The sequence below is a fragment of the Doryrhamphus excisus genome, linkage group LG5, assembly GCF_037039965.1.
Source record: "Doryrhamphus excisus strain RoL-2023G ecotype Guam linkage group LG5, RoL_Dexc_Guam_v1.1, whole genome shotgun sequence".
Classification (NCBI taxonomy): Eukaryota; Metazoa; Chordata; class Actinopteri; order Syngnathiformes; family Syngnathidae; genus Doryrhamphus; species Doryrhamphus excisus.
In genome coordinates, this window is record NC_136361.1 from 8,072,652 (window position 1) to 8,100,540 (window position 27,889).

The following is a 27,889-nucleotide window of genomic DNA, read 5'->3' on the forward strand; positions in this document are numbered from 1 at the left end:
TCCAATCAACTGAATTTACTGCAGGTGGACTCCAATTAAGCTGTAGAAAGATCTCAAGGATGATCAGTGGAAAAAAGATGCACCTGAGCTCAATTTTGAGCTTCATGGCAAAGGCTGTGAATACTTATGTAAATGTAATTTATTAGTTTTCTATTTTTAATAAATTCAAAAAAAGTCAAAAAAAACCTTTTTCACATTGTCATAATGGAGTATTTTGTGTAGAATTTTGAGGTAAGAGATTAAATTAATACAATTTGGAATGAGGCTGTAACATGACAAAATGTGGAAAAAGTGAAGCGCTGTGAATACTTTCCGGATGCACTGTATTTGCTCACAAATGTTTGATTGCAGTTGTTGCTGCTAAGGATGGCCAACACTTTTTCACACCACTGTATATCAATTCATACAATATAGGCGGGCCAACATTCCTCCACAGCGCTGTAAGAGACTCATTGCAAGTTAGCACAAACGCTTGATTGCAGTTGTTTTTTTTGAAAAATTTAATTTAATCATTTAAAAACTGCATTATGTGTTCAGTTGTGTTGTCATTGACTAATATTTCCATTAGTTTGATGATCTGAGTGTAAGTGTGACAATCATTGTTGGCTGCAGAATGCATCATTGGCTTTCTAGAACGTTTGGGTTGGATTACATTGTTTTTTGTGGGAATTTGATTTGGTAAATCTGACCTTCTGGAATGAATAAACGGCATCAGACTTAGTCTCGGCACAAAGAATGTGCGGGAAATTGTAGAAAACTGAACATGAAGGGATTTTTAAACCCTGAATCTTTATTTCAAATATGTTTACAGGACAATACACAACAGTACAATCACTTGTGTAAATCACACATTAAAATGTCAAATGGCGTCTGGCAGAAACCACCTGCAAGCAAAGGAAGTTCCTACTTTGAGAAGCCCCAAGTACACAAAGAACAGAAATTAGAAGCAGAAACTAGAACACCACAGCTGGGACTGACTCGTGTGTGTGTGTGTGTGCGTGTGTTCGGTGATGATGTGAGGACAGATAAACAGGCTTCCAAGTACAAGTGAGGCAAGTGCAGTCTTTCTGAAAAATGTATAAAAGCCATTTCTAATGTGAGATATTCCTTATAGACATGAAACGACTCCTCCCGTGTGAATTTACTTCCATTTTTTGTGTTGTGTAAATATTCCCATAACGGTCACACAACTCCAAAATAAAAATCTAGGAACCCTGTGACGCATTTCTTGTTGTCCCGTCCGACACATGCCATAAGACAAATATACAGCACATACGACAACAGAAACCAGATTTGTACAAATTCACCGTTTGGCTTTTTTTTTTACACGTTTGTGAATAAGTTCAACATGATTTCCTTTTTCTCCGTGGTCACGCGCTCTTCCAGGGAAGAGGGATTCTACATTCACGCCCAGCACGTCCACCGGTGTCGGTGTATTTGGAGCACGCCGGTTCACCGGTTCTAGACGGGCCCCCACGCACACCAAGTGAAAATAAACGCACAGCTGCAACGCCATGAGCATTAGCATTAGAAATGAATCCAGGTCAGGAAGTCAAAGTCCGGAATAACGCGAAAAGTTCAAGTTCTATTGGCTGGAAGCTATGAATCAGGGGTGTCCAAACTTTTTCCAGCAAGCGCCACATACCGACAGATGAAAAGAGACGCTAAGAGGTTTGATATATTCCAAGAAAAAGTAAAACTTTGTCTTATAAGCGGAAAAGGCATTTTTTTAGTATCCACTTTTTTTGATACTTTTTCCAATTTTTGCTGCCTTTTTATTGTTATAAAAATATGTTATTTAAAAAAAAAACTTGTGCAATGATGGGAATAAAGTCATAATATTACAAAAATAGAAAGAAAAAAAATATTACAGAAAATATTAGAATAATATTAATATTGAGAAATATTACAGAAAAAACAGGTTGTTAGGTTGGGGAAAAAAGTTATAAAGTCAAAATATTCTAGGAATAAAGTCATACGGTTATAAAAATGTTATTTAAAAAAAACTTAAAAACATAACATATAAAAACATGTTATTTAAAAAAGAATTAAAAACATAACATATAAAAATATGTTATTTAAAAAAAACTTGTGCAATGATGGAAATAAAGTCATATTACAAAAATAGAAAAAAAAGAAATATTACAGAAAATATTAAGCGCCACATACCGACAGATGAAAAGAGAAGCTAAGAGTTTTGATATATTCCCAGAAAAAGTAAAACTTTGTCTTGTAAGTGGAAAAGCATATTTTTAGTATCCACTCTTTTTTGATACTTTTTCCAATTTTTTCTGCCTTTTTGCCCCAAATATTTCAGCCTTCTTCTTAAATAATCTTCATGTTCTTTTCATAATTTTATGACTCCATCCCCAAAATATTCCCTCACCTAATTCTCCAAAATCTTTCTCAATTTACAATTTATTAAAATGCTTTTTTTTCAGTATTTCACAACTAAAATGACATAATTTTGCCTTCATTTTCATAAAATTTAGACCACCACTATTATCTCCACCATTTTTAAAAACTTTTTTCATACTAATTTTCTTCCTTGTAATTCTGACTACACTCCCATCATATTTTGACTTCATTCTCCAAATACCGTATTTTCTGGACTATAAGTCGCTCACACAAGGCCAAAAATGCATAATTAGGTAGAAAAAAACATACATAAGTCACACTGGAGTACAAGTCGCATTTTTTGCAGGTAAATGATTTATACATTTTATTATTATTATTATTATAATATAAAGTCACAGGAACAGCCAACCTATGAAAAAAAGTGCGACTTATAGTCCGGAAATTTTTTTCCTAATTTTCGAAAATAATATTCTGTCATAATATTACGACTTGGACTTCTTGAACTTTAAACGTCTAAAATGACAATTATGAGTTTGTTCTCATCAAATTGCAAATAATCTTTGACATTTTGCAACATTTTTCTCATCATAATTCAAACTTTATTCCAATATTATGACTTTATCCTGCTAACTTAACTTTTTCCGCAAACCTAAATTTAAAAAATGAAAACTTTTTGCTGTTTTCTGATAATATGACTTGTCTTTTTACATTTATAATATTCTTAATATTACAAGTTTATTACTTTTTTTATTGTTATTTTTGATATTTCCCAACTATTTCAGCTTTTTCCACAATCCCCCAAAATAAACACTTTTCGCAGTTTTTTTTCCTCATCCTATTATAGGTGCGAAAAATTTATTTTTCATTAATACTTAAACTTTATGCTACCAAAATGACATCATTTTCCTCTCTGTTTTTTCTTGCAAAATGTGACTTTATTCCCAGAATATTTATTTTGTCTAAACGTAACTTTTTCCACAACCTGATATAAAAGAAAGACAAGAAAAATAAGAAATTTTTCTGTTTTGCTTTTCATAATATTACAACTTGGAAAAATAATGTATTTTTTATTGGATATGTCAACTTGATGCTACCAAAATGACATAATTTACGCTCAGCTGTTTTAACTTTTTTCTTGCAAATTTCCTTCTGGTAATTGTGTTTTTATTCCCAGAATATTTTGTCTAAACGTAACTTTTTCCACAACCGGATATAAAAAAAGACAAGAAAAATAAGACATTTTTCTGTTTTGCTTTTCATAATATTACAACTTGGAAAAATAATGTATTTTTTATTGAATATGTCAACTTTATGCATCAAAAATGACAACATTTTCTCAATTACAACTTTTTTCTTCTTAATATTTTGACTTTATTCTTGTAAAATCACTGCATATTTTTCCAATCATCCACGCGCCGCATTTTGGACACCCCCTGCTATAAATGAAAAGGCGCTAAATAAAAGTGAAACGTACTAAAAGAGGCGAGTGGCAGGTGTGGGGAGGTGTGAAGGCGTCAAATCTCTTCTGCACTTATTTGATTAGTGGAGGATATTTCTTTAACAAGACCTCTCGGGTGGGGATTACATCCATTGTTCTCCTGCAGGTCAAATCCTTCAAAGGTCGGGGAAAGAAGGGCTGAAGACAGCAAACACACACACACACGCACACACGCGCGCACACACACACACACCCTCCACCAGCTATATAAGGGAACACTGTAAATAAACGTCTGTGATAATAAATAAGAGGAGGAGGATGGTCCTACGTGGTGGTGATCATCCAATCAGGAGGAGGTGTGCCACACAATGGACGTGCGATCGAGTCTGGCATCTCCGTGACTTGCCGACACACTGGTCCCGCCTCCAGGAAGCAGCTGCCCAATCAGCAAAGCTTCAGCCGTTCAAGTTTCAACAGAGTCTTGGCACTCCTCGGCTTCCCGGCAAGCAGCGGCCGCGCCACATCAGCTGTCCATGCTGCAACAATCTGGCGGGACCACGACAGGACAGGGATCACGGTCGCTGTTATGTACTTACTGCTCTACGTGCAGGAAAAATTGACATTTTTTACAAGCACAAATGATAAATATTCAGGGAAAAAAGTTTTTTTTTTACAAATTTTACGAGAATATCATCATTTTCAAAGGCAAAAATAACAGCTTAAAGTTGAAATATGAGAAACAAGCAAATCAAAATAGGGCAAAAGGTAATATTATTATTATTATGGGAATAAGGTTAAAATATTCCAAAATGAACATTTCTAAGAAGGAAGTTGAAATAGAAACCAAAGATTAAAGTCAAAAATTATATTCTAACAAGGAAAAAAGTGGGGATAATAAAAAAGTGGAAATGATATGGGAAAAATTTGGTCATTTTAGTGAATAAAATTAATATTTTAAGATTATTTAATATTAGATTTATTATTATATTTAAATATTTGGAAATGTTAAAAAACCCTGCAAAAATGGAAAAAGCAGTTTATTTTAATTTACTACAATAAAGTATATTATGAGGCTAAATAATGTCAGTAGCACAGAGAAGAAATATTACAGAAAAAACAGGTTGTTAGGTTGGGGAAAAAGTTATAAAGTCAAAATATTCTAGAAATAAAGTCATACGGTTATAAAAATATGTTATTTAAAAAACACTTATGCAATGATGGGAATAAAGTCATAATATTGCAAAAATAGAAAGAAAATAAATATTACAGAAAATAATATTAGAATAATAATATATTATATATATATAAATATATTATATAATATTAAGAAATATACTCAATTGCTAATATTTTATAATTAAGCTCGGCACATGTTTTATATAGATATGTATTTTCTTTTTGAATAAAAGTGGACTTGTGAATGGCGTATAGAAGGGTTAAGATTCTGTTCCACAGATGGCGCTAATGCACACCAAAGCTGCTTGCCAACCGCCAATAAACAACAGAGGAAGAAAAACACCACGAAGAACTTTCCGATTGAGCGGTTACAAGATACTACCTCAATCGGATTGGGGAAAGGAATATTTCACCCCTGGGAATCCGTTTATATATTCATTCGGATTGGCACTTTTCTTTCGGAATGAGGCGTATACATTCTTTCCGTTTGAGCAAATAACCCGAATGGAATTGGAATATTTGGTTCCATGTAAATGTGACTATTGATGTGACGCGTCCATGGAAGTTAAGACATCAGCCCTCCCCCCAACAACTTCCTACCGTTGAGTCCCTCTGCTTCCTGAACATCGAGGAAAGGGGCGGGTCCCCAGATTCGGACCGTGCCATCGTCGGAGGCGCTCGCCAGCAGCCCGGGCAGTACGGGATTCCAGCTGACGCAGTTGACTGTGCGGGTGTGACCGGTCAGCTCCGCAATGGGCAACTCGCTGCGCCGATGCCAGATGTAAACTTTGTGGTCTGTAGAAAGATGGAAGCTTTGTCAGCTGACATCACTCCTCCGTGTGGCGGTAAATGGCCACTTGCCTTCACTGCCGCTAGCAACGAAGTCTTCGTTGTGGCCTCCGAAGCAGGAGTGGATGGTGTAGAAGCCTTGCGTCACACCTTGGTACTTCCTCACCAGCACTCGATCCTGCAGGTCCCACAGGTGCACGCCCTAAAAACACATTCAATCCAAATATCCTTACCAAGGTGAGTATCAATATCGGATCAATACTAGCCTGATTTTTATGCAAATGTGTTGTTACATTGTTGATATTATTCAGTATATTTAGGATTGAACTTGAAATATTTGAATGACACATAAGGAGTTTTTGCCGTTCTATTTTCTATGCCGCTTATCCTCACTAGGGTCACGGGGGTAGGCTGAGGCGGGGTATACCCTGGACTGGTGGCCAGCCAATCACAGGGCACATATAGACAAACAACCATTCACACTCACATTCATACCTATGGACAATTTGGAGTCGTTAATTAACCTAGCATGTTTTTGGAATGTGGGAGGAAACCGGAGTACCCGGAGAAAAGCCACGCATGCACGGGGAGAACATGCAAACTCCACACAGAGATGCCCAAGTGGAGATTAAAATAATTAATTTACAAATATAACGCTATGATCTATTTAGTATTAGTTCTATTACTATTTCAACTATATGAACTATTTCTGGGGCGGCACGGCGGTCGAGTGGTTAGGGTGCAGACCTCACAGCTCGGAGACAAGGGTTCAATTCCACCCTCGGCCATCCCTGTGTGGAGTTTGCATGTTCTCCCCGTGCATGCGTGGGTTTTCTCCGGGTACTCCGGTTTCCTCCCACATTCCAAAAACATGCTAGGTTAATTAGCCACTCCAAATGTCCATAGGTATGAATGTGAGTGTGAATGGTTGTTTGTCTATATGTGCCCTGTGATTGACTGGCCACCAGTCCAGGGTGGACCCCGCCTCTCGCCCAAAGACAGCTGGGATAGGCTCCAGCACCCCCGCCACCCTCATTAGGAAAAGCGGAAGAAAATGAATGAATTAATGAACTATTTTAGATAGTAGAATACTATCTAGTATTCTACACTATCTAGTATTCTACACTGGTCACTAGGTGTCAGGAATGTTATATTGATGACTAGCCGCCATAGGATGTACTCATGTGATGATCATGATCATGTGACTCCCCCAATTGCCAAGATGTGTTAGTTCATACAATGTCTTATTCTTTCTTATTATGGCCACTATATTGCATAGTAGGAGTGTAAAGGTAGGGGTGCTATTTCATGTTGAGAGGGCTCCAATGTTAAAAAACATATTTAGTAGATCATTAACTGGTTTTCAATGCACTAATAAAAAAATATTCCATTTATCAATAAGGAATCCTAGTTCACAATCGGGTCCTGAAACAATAAACAAAACAAATAATCCCTGTATTTAGCAAACACCAACTGCTTGTATTGTTTCTTGAATTGGCTCATCGTTGTGCATTGTTTGATTTCCTTACCAATCCATTCCATAGTTTGATTCCACATACTGAAATGCTATGGCTAGCATAACGTAGTCCTAGCATAGAAGTGTTTCAAATGTACTTCTTCCCTGAGATCATATTTCTCCTCTCTTGTAGAGAAGTATTGGGTGACATTTTTAGCTCATTGCTTATTTTTAGCCTTATGCATTATTTCAGCTGTTTGAAGATGAACTATATCAGCAAGTTGAAGTATTTGTGATTTTAGAAATAAGGAGGCGGCATTATGAATTATCCTTACTGACCTTTTTTGCAGTACATTTAACCAGTGAAGATTGCTTTTATAGTTATTAGCCCATATTTCCACACAATAAGTAAGATATGGTAGAACCAGAGAGCAATAAAGAGTGTGGAGTGATTTCTGATTGAGCACAAATTTTGCTTTGTTCAATACTGAAATATTTCTGGCCACCTTATGTTGTATATTTGTAATATAAGGTTTCCAGCTCATATTTTCATCTATTGTGATCCCCAGAAATGTATTTTCATTCACCCTTTCAATGTCCACACCCTCTATTTGTATTTGCTGGTGCGTGTCCTTTCTGCTGCTACCAAACAGCATGATTTTAGTTTTATTTAGGTTCAAGGACAATCTATTATCATCAAACCATCTTTTTAGTGTGACCATTTCTTCTCTGACCTTTCTAATGATTTGGTCTGTACTCTCTCCAGAACAAAAAGCAGTGGTATCATCCGCAAATAATACCAGCTTTAAGTCTTTCGTTACTTTGGAGATATCATTGAGTTGAACAATTTTGGCCCCTGGGGAACTCCGCATGTAATATATGAACTTGCAAATGTGTATTAAGTTTCCGTATTAGACTGAACCATAGTTCTAGTGTAAAACTGGTCACATCATCGGCACGGTCACTCTCTTGTCGCCCGCAATGGCACTTTGAATTTCTCTTCCATTAATGGTCCATTCCAAGTTTTTCCATTTTGATACAAAATGTACATCACACCAATATCGAATCACTCTCATCTGAGCAGCATGGATCATGTCATATATAATGTAAGATTAATATCTACATCCACAAACATTAACTGGAGAATCATTTGTACACTGCATCAAATCATATGGACTCATTCTGTTTTTAAAATTGTGTTGTTTTTTTTTTAATCATATCGTAACTTGTATCTAGATTCAAATCGAATCATCTATCACAAAGATACATTTTGATCCGTAATGTCTATGATATTGGATAACAGGCGTGTAACAGTGATTATGGGGGTGTTATTTCACATCTAGTGGGAGGAGCTAACACGGCACTCACCTGTGTCGCAACATTGAGCAGAGCTAGTCTTCCATTCTTGGAGACCGTGAAGGACATGATGGGATGGTCCTCCTGGACTCTGGAAGCAAACATTAACCACCGACAACATTGAGTAACAGACGAGTATCCCCACGTATTTATAACCATGCAAATTAGCAGATTTTGTTTTTTCCTTCTCCAAAGACAAATTTTTCCCCACTCCTCGGCCATAAGTCAGAAATCTTTTAGAAATAGGTCAAATGTATAGCATACATGTTCATTTTTATGCTTGGCTGGTAATGTTTTTGCCTCAAGCATTGTGATAGTCGTCCCTCTCCACATTGCAGCGTCACTCTGTGAAGGTTTTTCAAAAATATACCAATATATCATCCTTGTTCTTGGTTGAATATCAGGGCTCTACATTAAAAACAAAAATGACTTGCCTATGGGGAATCCTTAAGGTGAGAACTACTTGCCCCAAGTAAAATGAAAAGACTGCCATAATGATATCATCTCATTTTTGTGGCATCACATGAGAATCTCAAATAAAGATGAAATGATGATCATGTTTTGTGGTTGTTTTCCTACATAGATCATGACGTTGCATGGAAATCCGGATTTATAAGTTGTGCACCACTATGAAACATTATTGAATAGACACATTTGTGTACTAGTAAAGTCCAGAAAAAAATGCTCAATGGTCAAACAATAATTTGTGAGGCAAAGGTGAGAAAAATCCACCGAGAAATGGAAGCGCTAGATTTTGTAGCTTGTGCAAAATCAACACTTGGTATTGGATCTAATCGGAGGTGTTTCATTGTGACCACTTCAAATTGTCACAGCCATGTGATTCACTCACCTGTGCCATCATTTGATTTGCTGCCGCTAATAAAATACTTGTTTAGGAGGCACTGGTTCATCACTTTTTGTTGTTTTCCTTCACAAGTTTTTGAAGAATTAGACCATGTTGGCAGGGACGCCATGATAGATGTTTTCCTAGTCAAACCATCGCTGATTGGGTGATTGCCAAGTGGGTAAAACGGTCACTGTGGACTGCGGACCGCGGTCCAAATAAACGATTCTGATTGGTTCATTTCAAGATTTGCAAGGATTGGTTTGCAAATTACCACCGGAATTACGCAGTCCGTGTTTTACCAACACCCAACAAGAACCGCTTTTAAAAAAAAACTCAAATTAAGCATAGAAATGGCTAAATAAAATAAAATACAAATATATAGAAGACGATTCCACATTGCTCACTTAGTGTATACAGTGCATCCGTAAAGTATTCACAGCGCTTCACATTTTGTCATGTTACAGCCTCATTCCAAATTGTATTAATTTAATCTCTTACCTCAAAATTCTACACAAAATACTCCATTATGACAATGTGAAAAAGTTTTTTTTGACTTTTTTTGAATTTATTAAAAATAGAAAACTAAGAAATCACATTTAGATAAGTATTCACAGCCATGAAGCTCAAAATTGAGCTCAGGTGCATCTTTTTTCCACTGATCAATTGAGATCTTTCTACAGCTTAATTGGAGTCCACCTGCAGTAAATTCAGTTGATTGGACATGATTTGGAAAGGCACACACCTGTCTATATAAGGTCCCACAGTTGACTGTGTATGTCAGAGCACAAACACCAAGCATGAAGTCAAAAGAACTGTCTGTAGACCTGCGAGACAGGATTGTCTTGAGGCACAAATCTGGGGAAGGATACAGAAAAATTTCTGTTGCTTTGAAGGTCCCAATGAGCACAGTGGCCTCCATTATTCGTAAATGGAAGACGTTTGGAACCACCAGGACTCTTCCCAGAGCTGGCCGGCCTTCTAAACTGAGCGATCGGGGAAGAAGGGCCTTAGTCAGGGAGGTGACCAAGGCCCCGATGGTCACTCTGTCAGAGCTCCAGCTCTCTGTGGAGAGAGGAGAGCCTTCCAGAAAGACAACCATCTCTGCAACAATCCACCAATCAGGGCTGTATGGTAGAGTGGCCAGACGAAAGCCACTCCTTAGTAAAAGGAACATGGCAGCCCGTCTGGAATTTGCCAAAAAGCACCTGAATGACTCTCAGACCATGAGAAAGAAAATTCTCTGGTCTGATGAGACAAAGATTGAACTCTTTGGTGTGAATGCCAGGCGCCATGTTTGGAGGAAACCAGGCACTGCTCATCACCAGGCCAATACCATCCCTACAGTGAAGCATGGTGGTGGCAGCATCATGCTGTGGGGATGTTTTTCAGCAGCAGGAACTGGCAGACTAGTCAGGATAGAAGGAATGGAAATATCCAGGATGAAAACCTGCTCCAGAGCGCTCTTGACCTCAGGCTGGGGCGAAGGTTCATTTTTCAGCAGGACAACGACCTGAAGCACACAGCCAAGATCTCAAAAGATTGGCTTCAGAACCACTCCGTGAATGTCCTGGAGTGGCCCAGCCAGAGTCCAGACTTGAATCCGATCGAACATCTCTGGAGAGATCTGAAAATGGCTGTGCACAGACGTCTCCCATCCAACCTGATGGAGCTTGAGACTTATTGCAAAGAAGAATGGGCAAAACTGCCTAAAGATAGGTGTGCTAAACTTGTGGGATCATATTCAAAAAGACTTGAGGCTGTAATTGCTGCCAAAGGTGGATCAACAAAGTATTAAGCAAAGGCTGTGAATACTTATGTAAATGTGATTTTTTTGTTTTCTATTTTTAATAAATTCAAAACATGTCAAAAAAACCTTTTTTCACATTGTCATAATGAAGTATTTTGTGTAGAATTTTGAGGTAAGAGATTAATTTAATACAGTTTGGAATGAGGCTGTAACATGACAAAATGTAGAAAAAGTGAAGCGCTGTGAATACTTTCCGGATGCACTGTAGGTCATTGTTCCGTGAGACACACAAGCACCAGACTTGATACGGGCTACTGTGGCTGGCATGATCCACAACAAGCTGAAACTTGTCAAAACATGTGAAACTGAACGTCCCGCGTCACTGATCTGTCATATCTGATCTGATCTTAAATGTGTTTAAGATAATTAGGGATTAAACACGGATGTGGCTCGGGTGAACAATGGCAATTGAAGATGACTTTTATTGCAACTGTTGATCCAAATCAGAGTCGACCAGTAAATTTATTATTAGTAAAGGCAAATGCAACTGACTTACATGTTTCTGTCGGTCAGGTCTTCAAAATTGTATCCACGGATGCGCTGGTGAGTGTCGGACGCGAGGACAGTGCGGCCATCGCCCAAACACCACAAGCACTGCACACGAACGCCTTCCCAGGAGTCCAGCAGGTTTCCATCCAAGTCCTGCGAGACAAAAAGGATACACCTGTTAACCCTTTCCTACAGTTGGTATGGTCCTGGCGAGGAGACATTTTCATTTTAGAATCATGTAAACGTTGGAAATAATCCACTTAGTTCTGCAATACAGTTGTGTGAAAAGGTGTTTGACCCCTTCCTGACTGCTTTTTTTGTTACACTTGAACGTTTCAAATAATCAAATAAATTTAAATATTAGTCAATGACAAAACAACTCAACATAAAATGCTGTTTTTCATTTAAACTTTTTATGAATAAGGAAGAAAAAAAATCCAAAGCTCCATGGCCCTGTGTGAACAAGTGATTCCCCCCCAAAGCTAGTAACTGGTTGGGTCATCTTTAGCAGCAACAACTGCAATCAAGCATTTGTGATAGCTTGCCATGAGTCTCTTACAGCACTGTAATGTATTATTATTACAGTAAAGTCTCGTTATATCGATATTCTCGGAAGTCTGAAAAAATACTGATATAACCGGACTATCCATATATCCGATCCTGCGCCGAACTGCATTAAAAGTGGGCAATAATGCATTGTTCTATAGTATAGAACAATGTCGAGCAGCTTAAATCAATCTTTGCTTAAGGATTTCAATACCAAAAAAGAACACGGCGAACGGCTGCTTCCAGTCAACTTTATTTTTCCACACTTCCACCACCAGAGCGCAGCACACACACCAATTCCCGCACTTCCTGGTTCACAGGTCATGCTCAACCCGCCCCACATAGCTGGCCAAACACATGCCTGCAACAGAAGAACCAACGAACGCCAGCATGTACATATGAAAAACAGTGAAAAAGATATCTGAATACAACACAATTAAATACATGTATTTGTACGCTTGTGTCTTCGTTGGAATAGGTGTGTATGCTATGTCAGTTGGTTCTTTTGTTGCAGGCATGTGTTTGGCCAGCTATGTGGGGCGGGTTGAGCATGACCTGTGAACCAGGAAGTGCGGGAATCGGTGCGTGTGCTGCGCTCTGGTGGTGGAAGTGTGAAAAATAAAGTTGACTGGAAGCAGTCGTTCGCCGTGTTCTTTTTTGGTATTGAAATCCTTAAGCAAAGATTGATTTAAGCTGCTTTTGTATCGATATAAGCAGACCAAATTGGCTGTCGGGAGATGAAAAGGGCATCGTAGTAACCGGATTATCATAATAACGGAACTAATTATATCATAAAAGACTAGAAATTTGCCGGGAAATGAAAATAGTATCGTAATAAGTAGTAATTCATTATAACGAGACTTTACTGTATTATTAACTGAGGCAAGTGAGGCCTGCACTTCTTTGGATGTTGTTGTGGGGTCTTTTGTGACCTCTTGGATGAGTCATCACTGCGTTCTTGGGGTCATTTTGCTTGTTCGGCCACTCCTGGGAAGGTTCACCACAGTTCCATGTTTTCGCACTGTGGTTGGCTGGAGTCCCAAAATGTAAGAAATGGCCTTTTCCACACTGATAGAGTTCAGTTAAGTTATGGGGGGCAATGACTTTTTCCACACAGAGCCATGTAGGTTTGGGTGTTTCTTCTCCATTAATAATAAAAAGTTTCATTTAAAATGCATTTTGTAGTCAGTTGTTATGTCATTGACAAAAAATGTTTGATGGTCTGAAACATTTAAGTGTAAAAAACAGTTACTAAGTTAATAATAATTGTGTGTGCTGAGAAAGATACTCACACACTGGTAGAACTGGCCTCTCTGCCCACCCGTGATGAAGCGTTTGCCATCTGGATTCCACGCCACGCTGGTGAGGCTATCTTCATGAGACTGACTCATCTTTGTTCGTAACTCCCCCGTCTACACAAAACAGCACAGAGCACACGCTTGCATTCAAGTCACGTTTCTTTAGGGCAGTGCGTACAGTACAGATAAACAAAGAGATATTATCCGTTACTAAACAGTATTTCAAAATGGCTGCACTTTGGACACCCCTGATTTACCAGCATCAACATCTTGACTTTGGTGTTGCATGTGTTCACCACATCCAGGAGATGGCACCGTTTTGTTTTGTTCATACTGTTCCCAAAGTGTATCGAGGAAACCACTCATACTAGTAGCATTTGGAGATCAAAAATGTGCCTTCATCTATCAGAAAGCATCAACATAGAAGTGGATAAAGCTTTGATATAGCAGAAAGAGCAGGGCTGCAAGAGTGGGAAAAAATGGCCGCTTATTAAGGGGCTGTGGCTGGAAGGAATGAGTCAATGAAGAATCATTTTCCATCCATCCATCCATCGTACCTGTACATTCCACAGCCACAACTCAGAGCAGTCATCGGGACCACAGGCGATGAGATAGGAATCGTCGGGGCTCCACGCCAAGTAGGAGACCCCGTACGCGTGACCCTCCAGAGTCTTCATCAACTTCACCTGTCTTGTTTCCTATTTTGAAAACCAAACAGTGTTCCAGCTGGCATGTGAAAAGTCATCCCCAACAGAGGACAGTGACATCAAGTGACCATGGATTACCGTGTCGACGTGCCAGATAATCACTGTGGTGTCTTTGGAGCCGGTTGCCAATTTGGTGCCATTGTTGGAGAATTTGCAGAACCAGACTTCGTTGCAGTGTTCAGTAAGGATTTGTTGAGTGTAGCAGGGGAACTGTTTCCTACAGCAATCAAGGAATTACAACGGTTACAAGTCAAACGTAGCATCATTGTAACATTACAAAAATAATATTAGTTATATATATATATATATATATTATATATATATATATATATATATATATTAGAGAACACATGATTTTTCAAGTTCATTCAAGTTGTAATATTATGAGAAACAAAACAAAACAATGAATAAAGATGTAGTTTTTTTAAATCAGGTAATGGAAAAAGTTACAAGCATAATGTATATGGGAATACCGTCATAATTACCAGAAGAAAATGTACGAGTTAAGTTGAAATAGTTGGAAAACAAACAAACAAAAAGACAACAGCCAAAAAAAATTTGAATTTTGCAAGAATAAAGTCATAGAATATGAGAAAAAAAGTCACAATATTAGGAGAATAATCTTGTAATATAAAAATAATAATAGGAAAAATAATGTCATTTTAGGAACACAGCTTTGAAATACAAAACAAATATTAAAAAAAATAAGATATTGAAAAATTAGGTTGGGGGAAAGTTATAATATGGGAATAGTCAAAATAGTCAGGGAATAAAATTTTATTATTACAAAAGAAAATTTTGAAAGATTATTTAAGAAGAAAGTTGAAATATTTGGGGTGGGTTGCAAAGACCAAAGTTCACTATAGTCGTAGAAAAAATGATTAGACCAGTCTTGTTTGTTCATTTGAATGTCTGGTACCACTACAAGTATGTTACCTGGAGAATACAATCAATATGACAACATGGAATGCCCAAAAGTCTAAAGGTGTGAAAAAAAACGCACACAACAAAAACAAAGGGGTTTTCATTTAATCTTCCTATAATTTGTGGTTGAAAGTAGGGCACTTTGGCTGCTCGGTGCTGTTGCACAGTGGCGCCACAGGGGGCGTTGCGGCTTGGTTGTTGGGAAGGCCACAGACAGCGGTGAAGAAGAAATAAATCAACTGCTGTGATGGAGAGACGACCAACTGTTCCCGCTCTTTCATGTGTTTCAGGTTGGTGAAAAAGAAGTGTTTTTTAAGTACACCACGATAGGTAGTATAGACATGTAGAGTGACTTTTGATGCCTCTGTACTGTATGTTAGTTGTTTATGTGAGAAAAGAAGGTCTGTGTGTATAGATGTGTATATTCACTAATGCTAACAGGCCTAGCGGTGAGAACCGAAGCCTGGCCGCCTTTAGCACACATTTTAGGTGCAAGTGAAGTAGACAAAAGAATGAGTGAAGGAACAAAATGGATGTATATTTCAATGTATATTTTTCTTATATATATTATCTTAATTTGGCTATTTCCTGTCAATTAGCAGAGGAAGCTTGAATGGGTCGATGATTGTAGATGATTGTAGTTGCGTAGCAGAAAAAATAAATCAACTGCTGTGTTGGAGAGACGACCAACTGTTCCCGCTCTTTCATGTGTTTCAGTTTGGTGAAAAAGAAGTGTTTTTAAGTACACCACGATATGTAGTATAGTCTTGTAGAGTGACTTTTGATGCCTCTGTAATGTATGTTAGTTGTTTATGTGAGAAAAGAAAGTCTGTGTATATACATGTGTATATTCGCTAATGCTAACAGGCCTAGCGGTGAGAACCGAAGCCTTTAGCACCTATTTTAGATGCAAGTGAAGTAGATAGACAAAAGAATGAGTGAAGGAACAAAATCGATGTATATTTCAATGTATATTTTCCATATACATTTCCTCAATGTATATTATTCATATATATATATATATATATATATATACACACATACATATATATATATATATATATATACACATATATATATATATATACTTAATATGGCTATTTTCTGTCAATTAGCAGAGCATGCTTGGATGGCTCGATGGTTGTAGTTGCGTAGAAGAAATAAATAAACTGCTGTGTTGGAGAGAGGACCAACTGTTCCTGCTCTTTCATGTGTTTCACGTCGAGAACATTTGGCAGTGAGCAGTAAAATTATAACTGTATTTCCCTAAGTCTCCTAAGCCACAGTTATTGATGGAAGAATAATAGAAGTGATTTGATTATTATCAATAAAACTTCGGAAATGGCTATTTTTGTTGTCGGCATATTTATAAAAAACGAATTTACAATACCTTTAGTTGTACCAGTTTTAAAGTGAAGAAATAAACTGTAGAAACAAGGCTGGTCTAATCATTTTTTTCATATGATTCCGTTTTCGATAAAAAAGGTCTCAAGCAAGCGCTGCTCTCACTGTTTTTTTTATGCTAAATAACCCACTGGCAACAAACAATGTTGCCAGTAATAAAAGGTGATAAACACTATTGAATAAAAAAAAAGAAGTTATCACAAACTACAAATCTGGCACTGCTGCCCCCCATAGCAGTCCAGGCAATGCTCAATTTCCACCCATCCATTTTCTATTTCTATAATTATTCATAAAAGGAAACCAGAAACATGTTTACAGTCACCGACGACAAATACCAATATTCCAAATTTATATTGGAAAAAAATCCAAGTACAGTAGTAGGGTTATAATGGGTTCTTACCGGCTGCAGCCGTGGTCCAGCAGCAAAGACACAGAGTCCAGTCCACTGTCCAGCTTTGTGTTGTGGTAGAGGCAACGCTCCCTCTGTAGCTCCACCGCCTGCTTTAACAGAGTCTGCAGTCGGCGGGGAGGCAGCATCACCGATGGTGGCAGGTAAGCTGTACACGAGCACACACACACACACATTATATAGCACATACTGTATAGAAGCCCACTAACCCCAACCCTTGAAAATGGTCTATCAGGGGTGTCCAATGTGCAGCTGTTGTTTTTATTGGGCTGCAGCACATTAGAAAAATGTAATTTAAGAAAAATGAAAAAAAAAACACAGCAACAATGAAATCAACACTTCATGTACTTGACTCAATGTGTACCATCCCAAACAAATCAGATTATGAATAAATGTACTATTACATCCCACATGGTAAAACGATGTAAGAGACAGCGTGTACGCCATATACAGTTGGCTGTGTGTGAGTCAGACCGCACTCACTCTGGAGTTTGTCCAGCAGCTTCGTTCGGGACGCAGTGCCTTTGCCTTCCCAGTCAGATTTGGCTCGTAGGTCCTCTGCATGACTGCACATCAGGTACCTTCACAGCACACGATCAACTTTCTTAGCACAAACACATGTCATTGTATTGTTCTAGGCTGCAAAAAAATGAAAGTAAATCTTGAAAATACTTGAAGTCATACACGTTGAAGTAACCAGTGCTCATGATTACATTACAAAAATCAAAAAATCATAGATAAATATATGACCTTGGAATGGTACTGCTCTTGATGTGTTCAGGGCGGAATAGTGTAGAAGTTATAGAAGAGCACCAAACTCTCTGTGACTCTGTTGTGTTGTGGCTGATGCAAGCGCATTAATTATATTACAACTGCAAGGTTTGACAATTTGCACTGTTGGATTTTAAGGATGTATATTAAGTATAGATTCAAAATGCAGAAATAGGAGCATTTGAGTGAGCAATCGATTGCAAACAAGTGAAATTTGCTGTTCATAAGTTTTAAGACCATAACTCATAAAAACCCTGCAACCCTCCTAAAATATGGTAATGGTAATGTTTTTATTTCATTTGAACATGCATCAGATTACAATTGAGTGCATCCTATAATCAGTTCCCAGTTCCACATGTCCAAAAGGAGTAGGAAGAAGCAAAGCTTATTAAATCCTACCCCTCCATCTGGTACTTTTACAATCACTAACTGTTTCATTTGTTCACTTCCTGCTTTCCATAATACAGTTTAAGGTTGTTGTTTTTTTTTTAAATAATGCACCTCGTACCAAAGTAGGAGGTGATATGAGCATCCAATGCCATAATGTGTACCATAGTAAGTGTCAATATAGTGATATATATAGCACACCATGACTGGTTCAAGACTCTTCATCCTTGTATTTAGCAAACATCAACTGCTTGTATTGTTTCTTTAATTGGCTCATCGTTGTGCATTGTTTGAGGTCCTTACTCAATCCATTCCATATAATCCAAATATAGAAAAAGTATGCTTGATGCCAGTCTCTAGGTGGCTAGTGGGAATGTCGCTCCAGGTGGTGAAGATGGCTTCACGGAGGGCATCTACTGTTCATTTCTGTTAACTTTCCTTGCCATCCATCCTCAAATGTTCTCCATTGGATTTAGATGAGGGGAACAGTCCAAAATTGTGAGCTTATTCCTCTGGAAGAAGTCCTTTGTGAAGTGCAGCGTTGTCCTGTTGAAAAAGACTGTCATTACCACACAGACGAGGGTTCTTCCGTCATGAAGGATGCCCCCTGCAACATCTCCACATACGTAGATGCCTGCCGTTTGACGGCCCTGCACAACCTGAAGTTCCATTGTTCCATTGAAGGATCATGATGGCTCCCCGCTCCACTTTGCCGTGGGGTTACATTTTTATCAGAGAATAAAACTTACTTCCACTTTCAATGTCCCATGTTCGGTGTTCTGCAAATTACAAACGGACAATTTTGTGCCCTTGAAGGAGATGAGATGTCCTCTGGCAGAAGCCTTCTCTGGCAAAGGGCACCTGATGGTTATTGGACTGCACTTAGCACCAGTAACGACTTTCATTTGGGTCGAGCATGGTCCTGTGTCTTGACGGACAGCCAATGGGATCCTCTGGCTCAGGATCTTGGAAGAAGTTCGCAATGACTGTCTTACTGCGTCCACCCTCAGCAGCAATGGTGCGCTGCCAGAGGCCTTGCTGATGCAGCTCAACAATCCCACCAAGAGTTCATGAGTGTCAATACCAGAAAACGACATTGAATCCACATTTCTGCCAAGATTTTCCCTTTTAAAGCCTGTGCTCTTAAACTTTTGATCAGCTGATGAACAGCCTATTTCACTTGAATGCCTGTTTGCAATAAACTGCTTACTCTTTTTTTTATCTCACTCCCATTTCTTCATTTTGCATTTTGAAACTACTTAGAACGTCCTTAACCTTCCTCTTGTGTTAGCTTTCGGGTATCATCTCTTTCGGTTTTGACCCGTGTGTTAAATCAGCTATAAAACACACTAAAAACAATAAGTTACCATCAAATTTGCTTCTCATGTCTTGGTTACCTTCTTAGGCTTCCTCATCCATGAAAATGTTGCTTTTAATACTTTTGGTGTGGGCATGTAGGCCTTTTTTTGTCACTATACCCCTCCATTTCTATTTCCAAAAATGGCCAAATGAACCTCAAAAGAATCATATTCATAAATTGAAGGTTCTTTTGTTACCTGGCTATTACTGAGGGATATAGAACATATCTCTTAAATCAATTAGTTGTATTTATTTTCTCATTTGAGTATTAATCGCTAAAGAAACATCTATGGTGTTGGGGTGAATTTTGACCCATATATATTCATGTCAAGAAAATGTAGAAAAAGTGATTGTTTTCAGCAACAGAACTTTAGTATAAAGTGAAATGAAAAAGCAGAACAGGTCCAGATCTTCACTGTACTTCTTGCCATTCTTTCCATGATCCAAATTGTAAATGTGATTGACATCAGTCAAATGAGTGAATTCACCTCACATGTCTGGACCTTGTTTTTCTGCTGGTATACTGGAAAAGCGGTCAAAATGAGAATCCCCTGAAGCTTACATGATGGGAAGAGGAGCTGGTTGTTATTGTGTTGGCTAATTGTACACTTATGATTTCAGTTCTGGCTCAAAATATTGCTTTATAGTCATATTATTATAACCGGGTCCAAAACGACCCTAACAATACGGTGGTCATAATTTCAACCAGACCATTTTAAAATGTAGTAAAAACTATTTTTTGGGTTTTATTTTGTTGAAATAGAGTTTCCTGACAAAGTCAAAAAGCCTTGATGCAATAAACAAATTTTATGTGATTCTTTTCATGCACGTCACTCATTTGCATCAGGACTGATTAAAAGGGAGCTTCCTGCGCCCCATGTAAGAGTGGGCTGATTTTAAAAATAACATACACGTCGTAGCATAAAGGGGATTGGCATACCTTGCCGCTATTTTGCAAAAAAATACCAGTTTATGTTCGCCTGTTTGTTGTTCATGTGCAGTCGGGTCGCTACAAATAAAATACATTTAAATCCACCTATTTAGACATATTGCATTATGAACAGTGACACACTTAAGGTAAATGAGTTGTTTGATAAAAAAAAAAAAAGCAAAACATGATGATTATTGATAGCAACAGTAGGGGAACTGACCCGCTCAGAATGTGGATGCGCTCCGTGTTGTACTTGAGAGGAGTGAGTTCGGCCCTGAGAACCTGCAGAGCTTCCAACACTTTACTGTCCTCCAAGTACTCCAGGTACTTTTGCTGCAGCAGCAGGAACTTCATACGCTGCACCATCCGAAAGGCAAGATGACAAAGAAGAAAAAGGCATCAGACATGTTTGGTATTCTGCATGGCTCAACCATAACAAATGATGACATGACGTTAGCGCACAAGTCAGACTTATCCCTCACTGAGCATTTGTGCTAAGTCCTGTGACTTCTATTCTGGTATTTGAATTGTATCAGTAGCTGCAGATACACAAATTCAAGTATCAGGATGGGAAGTTAAAAAATGTGAATTGCTCATGCGTACATTAAGGGTGTGGAAAATAATCGTTATTTATCGATACATCGATTCGCGAGTGCATCAGCTCATTCACTCGTTATGGATGCAATTGACGGGTGAAATCTAGATTCATCATGATGCGTTTGGGGGTATCGGTAAAATCCGATGCAAGCGCCGTTTTATTAATGTTCAACTTCACCCCATATGCTGTTCCCCATCATTATTTCGCATTTTGTATCGAATACGGACGGAAGTAGTGGGGCACATACAACTACTAGTACAACAGCATGGACGTTCGCATGCAAGCAGCAGAGAGGAAGTTTCTATATTTAACCCCCCGCAATGTTTAAATCAGGGGTCTCAAACACGCGGCCCGCGGGCCAAATGTGGCCCGCAGGACACTAGTTTGAGGCCCCCGCCTTGATATGAAAGTTTAATGTTAGTGCGGCTTGCGCAAGTTTGATATGGATGCTGTATGGTATCATGTACCTGGAAAAAATTATTATGTTTGATTCATGTTCATGTTAAAGGTTAAATAACTGCTAATAGTTATCCTCCCTATCCGTGTGGAAGTGGTAAGTTTTTGGCTATTTAAGTTTAAAGGAAATAACTTGAAGGCTACCGTTTAGGTCGCTAGCTCTCTAGTTTGCGAGTTAGCATGTGTCTCAAGACCCTGCAGTTGCGCAATATGTTGTAAATAAAAAGAGTATAAATGTGACTATAGTCGTGTTTTGTCATGTCTACAGGGCTCTAATCATGCTTTGTTCATTTTAATCTGAAAAAAATCATTTGTCTACCCACCAACTATATGTGGTTTCTTAAGTTTTTATTATTTGCTGTTTTATTATTATTATTATTATATTTATTTATTACTGATTTTCTTTATTCTTGATTTGTTTATTTTTCATCTTATTTTGTGTCGAAAAATAAAACGTAAGATATTTGAGAACAGTGGAATGTTTTATCAGAGCTTTTCTTGTAGAAAATTTGAACCAAAGCGAAGTTTTTAAAAAAAAATTGTTTTTAATAAAAGCGTTTTTTTGGAAAACCTGATGCGGCCCAGTCTCACCCAGACCCGAGCTCCAGTGGCCCCCAAGTAAATTGAGTTTGAGACCCCTGGTTTAAATGGTATGTTTGGAAACACTACAGATTCTCAAAGAAAGGCGGAAAGCTCAACAAAATGTCCGTCATTTGCAAAGAATGTCGTGTTAAGACAACGGCAACAATGCAAACTGACCCCCCCTTAAAAAGTGAACACCACAACACGGACAAGTCTACCGCCACCTCCCCGTCTAGTTCCTCATCGGACACCGGGGAAAAAACAAGCAAATCAGGTCAGTGGATCTTCCACTGCTTTCCAAATTGTCCAGGAGCTATTTGCCCCCCCCACTGAAGGAGTATTCAGCACAGCAGGTGACATTAGAACAGCAATTTCCTCAATTTGGAAACAATTTTAAAAGGTTATAAGTTGTTTTACACTTTCTGCTCCTCACTACTGTATTAGCCTAGCTCCTAGTGCATTCATATTAGCAGTATGTTTAGCAGACAGGAGCAGTATGCTAAGCAGACAGGAATATAAACAAACATTGATTGCACTGTTGAAAGTGTCACTTTCACTTTGCTGTTACTGTATACTGTATTTTTTACAGCAGTAATTATTGTTTAATTGTTGTACTCCACCACTGAACCACTGCTATTGTAATTGCATAAAGATGTGACATTGTGAGGAAAAGTGGTTGCTGTTTTAAGATGGAAAAAGAATGGTGAAGAAGTGGTGCATAGTAAAAAAGACAAACAGCACTTTAGTTGAATTTACTGCCAGATGCCAATAAGGAATAAAGCCATATCCTTTATGTAGGACCATACTGAATTCATCGTATCGCAAAGAGGGTGAATGGTATCGCCAGAAAATTCTATGTATCGTTAAAGTATCGTATCGAATCGTCCTCAGTGCTGAGATTCACACCTCTAGTGTACATATGTCGTTGCCAAGTCTCATTAGTTCAACCCGTCCACCATTAGAACGGCAGCAGACTTGAAATAACACTGCTACTTCAAATAATAGAAATAGCTGTAGTGCTTAAGTGGGTTAGAAATGTGTTGTTTTTGTGTTGAGAGTGACTCACCACTATAGCAGTAGGAGAATGCATCAGTGCCTTCAGCTCATTTAGATCACTTTCAGCCTAAATGAGGGAGGTACATCCAAAGTGATTAATGAATTTCACATGGCAAATAAAACAATGGGATTTCTTGCATCCTGAGAATACGGTCATTCAGAAAAGAATGGGTTTCAACCTTGTCCCATTCTCCTTCCATGACATGATTACGAAACTTGGTGGCAGAAGGATGCTCCAGCCTGCAGCCCGATTCTTGCATCAGGAGGTCCACCGTCTGACTACAAACAAAGAGTTGAAAATAAGACGCGAAATGGATATGCAGCATGCGTATCATACACACACACACACACAATGGGTGTGTAGCCTCATTTGGAGACATCCACAAAGTTGGATGCCCACCAGGTGAGCTGTTTTGGATTCGGCCACATAGTGAAAAAGTAAACGGACAGGATTCTAATCAGTACACTCTCGCAAGTAATACTTTTCCGGAGCTATGTGACATTTTCTAAAAAGGAATCTAGAAAAGCAGCAGCGGCTTGGGAATGCGTTGGCGCCAGAGTAAACATATGGGGTAGGTACATTCATTTATACGGACATTTATGTAAGTTTATCTTCAATACTAGCAAGATCTGCTACTTGATCAACACAGGCCGATTTTCCTCCCCTGAACTGCTCTGATGTCCCGAGATTCCCTCCACATCCGACAGCCAATCATCTCCTCCCGTGTCCATGGTTTGTTCCGTGTTGGCGATGAGTTTCTTTACAAATTTGTTTTAAAATTATTATATTTTATTTTTTTCTCTTCATATTTTGGCTTTAGTTCTGTAATATGTATTTTTTTTCCATTTCTGCACTTTTGTTTAATTTTCAACCAATTTCAGTTTTCTGCTTACAATACCACAATATTTCCATTTTTATGTATATTTATTACCGTCAGCTCAAAAAATTGTTGGTACTTGCGCAAATAATTTGCTTTAAATCTCTTTGAAAATTTGTTCTTGAGTGAAAATGTTGACTTTGAAGGGAAAGAAGTGCAATCAAGGGCTGAAATGTTTTTTCCCCACTGTATTATATTTCCTAAAAAGATAAAACATCAATGCAACTTGAAAACAGAATTAGTTGCATTATTGAATTTTATTATAATTTTATAATATTTGTTGTGGAATGACAATTTTGTGAGCTTTGTTTATTTAAGAAGAACGTGATTTTGTGCTTTGTGTTGTTTCCAAATAAAAACGTTTGTGTTTTAGATTTACTTCATTAATATAATTAATATAACTAATATCAGGAAAACACTTGAAAAAAACAAACAAATAATAAAATAATTATTTCCTGAATTAAAATTTATTTTTTTCAGATTTTTCATTGGCATCTGCGATACTGGCCTTGTATTTACTTGGTATCATAATTGGTATTCATAATGTATTATCCAATTTGCTGGCTAAACAAAATGGCAACTGGAACCGGAAGTCCCTACGTGACGTCGCGCGTCTATGATGTCATCATCACTTTGACACAAAACTAGTTTTCCTGGTTTCTCAAATATAGTTTACATGCAAAAACTATTCTAAATCCATACAGATGAATGAATGAACGGAATGAATGAATTAAGGTTATATTTACCTTCAGTGAAGGTGTGTTCGCTCGCAGACACGATTTGGCAGCGAGATTAACCACCACCACCTTCATGTTTTTAGTAACGTCAAGAATAACGTCTTTACTGTAACCAGTATCGGTATTGGTGAGACAAATAAACTAATCAAAAACCCCACCTCAGACATGAGGATAACATTGATGACGCGTCACGCACCGAAGCATTGCATCTCTTCCGGTGTTTTACCACTTCACGTGCCTTGTAAAGTACAATAATCTGCCTGCCAACAAAAAGTTTGTCCCCGCCACACAGGTGTGTGCGTAATTTCTACGATGAACCACACTAATGACGTAAATGTCCGCTCACGTCACTAACCACACACGCGTACACTTCGGGGAGAAAACAAACACAAACTAATAAGGCTTACGCGCATTTGTTTATTTTTTCAATGCTAATAACTAAACTGTATTGTATCGAAATAAGAAATGTGCTATTTATCTATGCCCATCACTCGTCTCTGTGTCTTCTCCACGCCCACATTTCATTCTCCACCAATCACACGCAAGGTACATTCACCAACATCGGAACTCCCAACGTCAAACACAGACCACAAGCAGGTGGTTCCATGAGACACACGCCACATATTTTAATGTTTTTTCACAAAAAATGATCCCAATAATTACTCTCTGGTAAATAAGTCCGTTTATGAAGGTGTAGTAGTGCCCGACACTGAATATAGTATGAGGTCAAATGAGGTTATTTTGGCAAAAGTGGTCATTAAGTCATTAGCCAAATAACATAAGCATTCATCGTAAGTGACGTCATAAAAGACCGTACTTCCATTTTTGTGTTAAGGTTTGCATTTCAGTATGTTTGTGTAAACATGTCATGGGGAGTAAATGACGGCCAGAGTTGGAGGATGACACTTACTTGAGACCTAAATCGTGTAAATGTTGTCCGATGAGCCTGATGACGTCTTCCTCGGACTGAGACAAGCGCTTCTTCTTCTTGCTGCCACAGTTGCTGTCGGTTGGGTTGTTGTTGTTGTTGTTGGACGCAGGCTGTGCTGACACTCCGTTGTTTGTACTCACCGTGTTTCCATTGTTGACTGACACAAGTCCGTTGGAGCGAGCTGCCCCGGTGGCGGACGACTCGCAGTTCTGGGTGCCGTTTCGACAGGACAATTCCGGGTCTCTGTCTTGTGCGTCCCCGTTAGCCTGCATGCTAGCACGGTTTGGATGCAGAAGATGACACGGAACGGATGATCAAGCACCGGTACAGCTGCCGATAGGCCCACTGACCCAGATGCAGCCCCGAACTGTCTTGTTCCCTAGCGGCCGAGTCTGCTGTTTGATTCGCGGCGCTTGCTGCGACGAAAACGCGGAATTCGACTCAGAGGAAGAGGAGACGAAGGCGAGGCTTACTTAGACCGCCACATCTTGCTAAATGTGGTAGTATTTGGCGCTGTCATGTCGCGCTTCGGTCGTGTTGAAGTAGCTGCTGGATGAGGCTTGTTATTGTTGCTCTCAGACAGCTGCAGCCTGCTAGGACTTACGCAGTGACGTCAGCGGAAATTCCTTCATGTTTTCTGGGCACGTCACCGCTAGGGGCGCACACGTGTCTCACCACCGTGTACTTTTTATTCTTTTTTCTGGTTTAAGTTTTTTGTGTGTGTGTTTTATGTATTATTTTTATTTCTTTTTGTGTGTAATATGTAGTTTTAATAATTTTGTATTTTAATTAGGTTTTTAAAATATATTTGTGTTTTAAGTATTTTTTTGTGTGTTTTATGTATTATTTTTATTTCTTTTTGTGTGTAATGTAGTTTTAATAATTTTGTGTTTTAATGAGGTTTTTAAAATATTTTTGTGTTTTAAGTATTTTTTGTGTGTGTTTTATGTATTATTTTTATTTCTTTTTGTGTGTAATCCATCCATCCATCCATCCATCCATTTTCCTCCGCTTATCTGGGTCGTGGGGGCAGCAGTTTTTGTGTATGTTTTATGTATTATTTTTATTTCTTTTTGTGTGTAATATGTAGTTTTAATAATTTTGTGTTTTGATTTGGTTTAAAAAATATTTTTTTGTGTGTTTTATGTATTATTTTTTATTTCTTTTTGTGTGTAATATGTAGTTTTAATAATTTTGTGTTTTAATTAGGTTTTACAAATATTTTTGTGTGTGTTTTATGTAGGTTTTTTCGTCTATCATTCTTAAATTCTGCAATTTTCATTATTTGTGTGTTTTGCAGATGTAGTTTTTTTGGGTATTGTTTTTTGTGTAGTGTTATTTTTGTGTTTCATGTAGTTTGTGTGTGCGTGTATGTGTTAAGTACTTTATTATTTTGCGTGTTTTATAGAATTTTTATTTGTGTGTTTTATGTAGTTTTTAAAAATATATTTCTTTCGGCTTTTGTTTGTTTTTAATTTTTTCTATTTTGTTTTTTTGTGAGTTATCTTTTAAAAATACAGATGCGTATTGCTTGTGAATGTTGATTCATTTACACTTTCAGTATGTATAATTTCACCTAAAAAAGTTCACATGACTGAAATGCCCAAAAGTACTGAAGATTTGGACAATGGTTGCACTCTTACTTGAATTTTGCACAGACGGGTTGCCTGGCAACCTTATCAAATTTGCTTCTGCGTGCACACTAGTGCGTGCACACACACACACACCATTAATTGACACAAGCTTGAGCCAGTTAACTGCTAACACAGTCTGACACGCTGATCCACTGAGGAGAGAGTAAGGACCCTGCGTGGGCGGGACTCAAGGACAGCATATCAGAGTAAGCTCTTTTGAGTTTCTGGACTTTCAGTTTCTTGCTTTAAGAGCGGGGATCCAGCGCGTTAATTTCAAAGTCAAGTCAAATCTTTGGTAATGTAGCAGATTGGTAATTTGGCCATTGGCTGGACAGCTGACTCATTAGCTGCAACAACTGCAATCAAGCGTTTGTTATAACTTGCAATGAGTCTCTTCCAGCGCTGTGGAGGAATGTTGGCCCACTCATCTTTGCACAATTGTTGTCATTCAGCCACACTGGAGGCTTTTTTTAAGGTCATGCCACAGCATCTCAATAGGATTCAGGTCAGGACTTGGACTAGGCCACTCCAAAGTCTTCATTTGGTTTTTCTTCAGCCAATCAGA

General features: G+C 38.2%; 1 protein-coding gene across 3 annotated transcripts; it reads right to left on the bottom strand.

The window, feature by feature from the left end:
* Window positions 1–742: 742 nt before the first annotated feature.
* Window positions 743–26,306, bottom strand: wdr26a (WD repeat domain 26a). 3 transcript variants are annotated; one of them, XM_058053884.2, is made up of 15 exons: window positions 25,831–25,957; window positions 25,670–25,762; window positions 23,324–23,423; window positions 23,155–23,211; window positions 20,673–20,809; window positions 17,488–17,585; window positions 16,996–17,152; window positions 14,346–14,484; window positions 14,118–14,258; window positions 13,555–13,674; window positions 11,724–11,869; window positions 8,586–8,664; window positions 5,834–5,963; window positions 5,573–5,767; window positions 743–4,342 (listed from the first exon to the last, which is right to left on the bottom strand). In XM_058053884.2, exons 1-15 carry the CDS (start codon window positions 25,839–25,841, stop codon window positions 4,320–4,322), a joined length of 1,626 nt encoding a protein of 541 aa, XP_057909867.2. In that variant the 5' UTR covers window positions 25,842–25,957; the 3' UTR covers window positions 743–4,319. The 3 variants fall into 3 exon arrangements, with proteins under 3 accessions (XP_057909867.2, XP_057909868.2, XP_057909866.2); XM_058053885.2 differs by lacking the exons at window positions 25,670–25,762; window positions 25,831–25,957 and adding an exon at window positions 24,956–25,161; XM_058053883.2 differs by having other exon boundaries at window positions 744–4,342; window positions 25,670–26,306.
* Window positions 26,307–27,889: the final 1,583 nt, after the last annotated feature.